This window comes from Malania oleifera, chromosome 4 (assembly GCF_029873635.1).
Source record: "Malania oleifera isolate guangnan ecotype guangnan chromosome 4, ASM2987363v1, whole genome shotgun sequence".
NCBI classification, from domain to species: domain Eukaryota; kingdom Viridiplantae; phylum Streptophyta; class Magnoliopsida; order Santalales; family Ximeniaceae; genus Malania; species Malania oleifera.
This window is the reverse complement of record NC_080420.1, coordinates 84,279,666-84,281,039: the sequence shown is the minus strand read 5'-3', so window position 1 is coordinate 84,281,039 and position 1,374 is coordinate 84,279,666. Positions and strand designations below refer to the sequence as shown.

Sequence of the window (1,374 nt, the reverse complement as noted above, 5' to 3'; positions counted from 1 at the left end):
AGTTGAAACTATTTAGACCACACTGAGCTTACATTTTAAATCATCTATGGTGTTTGTGTCTGTACGCATTTGTGGTACAAATCTACTTTACGTGAAAGCACCCATATATTGTACCGTTTGATTGTATATCTGAGAGATTCCAGGCGTGGCCTAAGGGGGCGGTAATCCAGTCCGGTAAGGATTAGTGTAAAGGTTGAAGTCAGCCCTGTGGTAATTTGACCTGGTTTGTATAGGTGCTGCTGCACCCGTTTAAGTGAGCAAGTTATTGTGATAATCCTTGTGCTGGTTAGCCAAGGCGGGGACATAGACAGTTGGCCTAACCTCGATAACAAATCTGTGTGTCATTCTTTCTTTACTACTTTCTGGTGCTTGTGTGATTGTTTAAACTGCTTTATTTAATTTCTGGTATGTTTACATTATTTGCACTAGATTGACCATAGGCTTGTGAACATACTATTGTTAGGAGGAATACCTAGGAGATAAATTTTAAAAATACTAATTCACCCCCCCTCTTGGGATCACGGTAAAGCTAACATAAATGCTTATTGAGTATTGATTTTGCTTGAGGTTTGTGATGCCTTGCTTCACCTAAAAATTTCTCGGAGCATTTTGCTGAGCAAAACGTTGCTCCAGCTCCAACCAAAGCTGATGCGCAGTCTCTGCATATGTAGTGCTAGATTTGATATCAACTGTCATTGTGTTCTGCATCCATGTTATCACGATATCATTGCACCTCGGCCAATGTTTCATTAGAGGATCATTGGGGTCAGAAGGTTCACAGATGATACCATCAATGAATCTGAGCTTGTTCTTAATTCGCAAAGTCCTCTTCATGGATCTAGCCCAAGAATAGTAGTTACTGCAGTCCAAGGTGTGTGTGACAAGCATGGCAATTGAACCATTGCTGCTGCCAATATAATAAGGACTGGTTGGTTGCATTGGGTTGTGAGGAACAGCTCCTGGAGAATTGGTGTTTGGTTGCACATGAATGGTGTTTAGTGGTGGATTTGGAGGAGTGGTTTGGCTGGTATTGAAGGATTCCTTCATCGTGGCTCTGATACCATATAAGACTTTGGCTCTATTGCTGTGAGTGAGAATCGCTGGGCTGTAATGAATCGAACATAGGGGAGAGAAGGAGAGAATGCAAAACAGAGGAAAGAATTATAATGAAAAGAATTTTCATGTATTTCTTCTGTATTTGATCAGTGTATATATAGAGTACAAATGGAATAAAAAACAGTTGGATGCAAACTACAGGAATAATATACGGTTATTCCTAACAATTTTCCTGTAACAGAATGGAGAAAATAAAATAAAATAAAAAAAATCTCAGCAGTTATGGTTATGAACCACTGTTTGCAACCAGTTTAACTT

At 39.4% G+C, this 1,374-nt stretch overlaps 1 protein-coding gene across 1 annotated transcript; it reads right to left on the bottom strand.

The window, feature by feature from the left end:
* Positions 1-588: 588 nt before the first annotated feature.
* LOC131153852 (uncharacterized) lies at positions 589-1,047 on the bottom strand. The gene has a single exon (XM_058106302.1). The coding sequence runs from the start codon at positions 1,045-1,047 to the stop codon at positions 589-591; it is 459 nt and encodes a 152-aa protein (XP_057962285.1).
* Between the last annotated feature and the right edge of the window lie 327 nt (positions 1,048-1,374).

Bases quoted from the DNA above. Each gene is read 5' to 3' on its own strand.
- LOC131153852 (XM_058106302.1), bottom strand. From the start codon at position 1,047: ATGAAGGAATCCTTCAATACCAGCCAAACCACTCCTCCAAATCCACCA.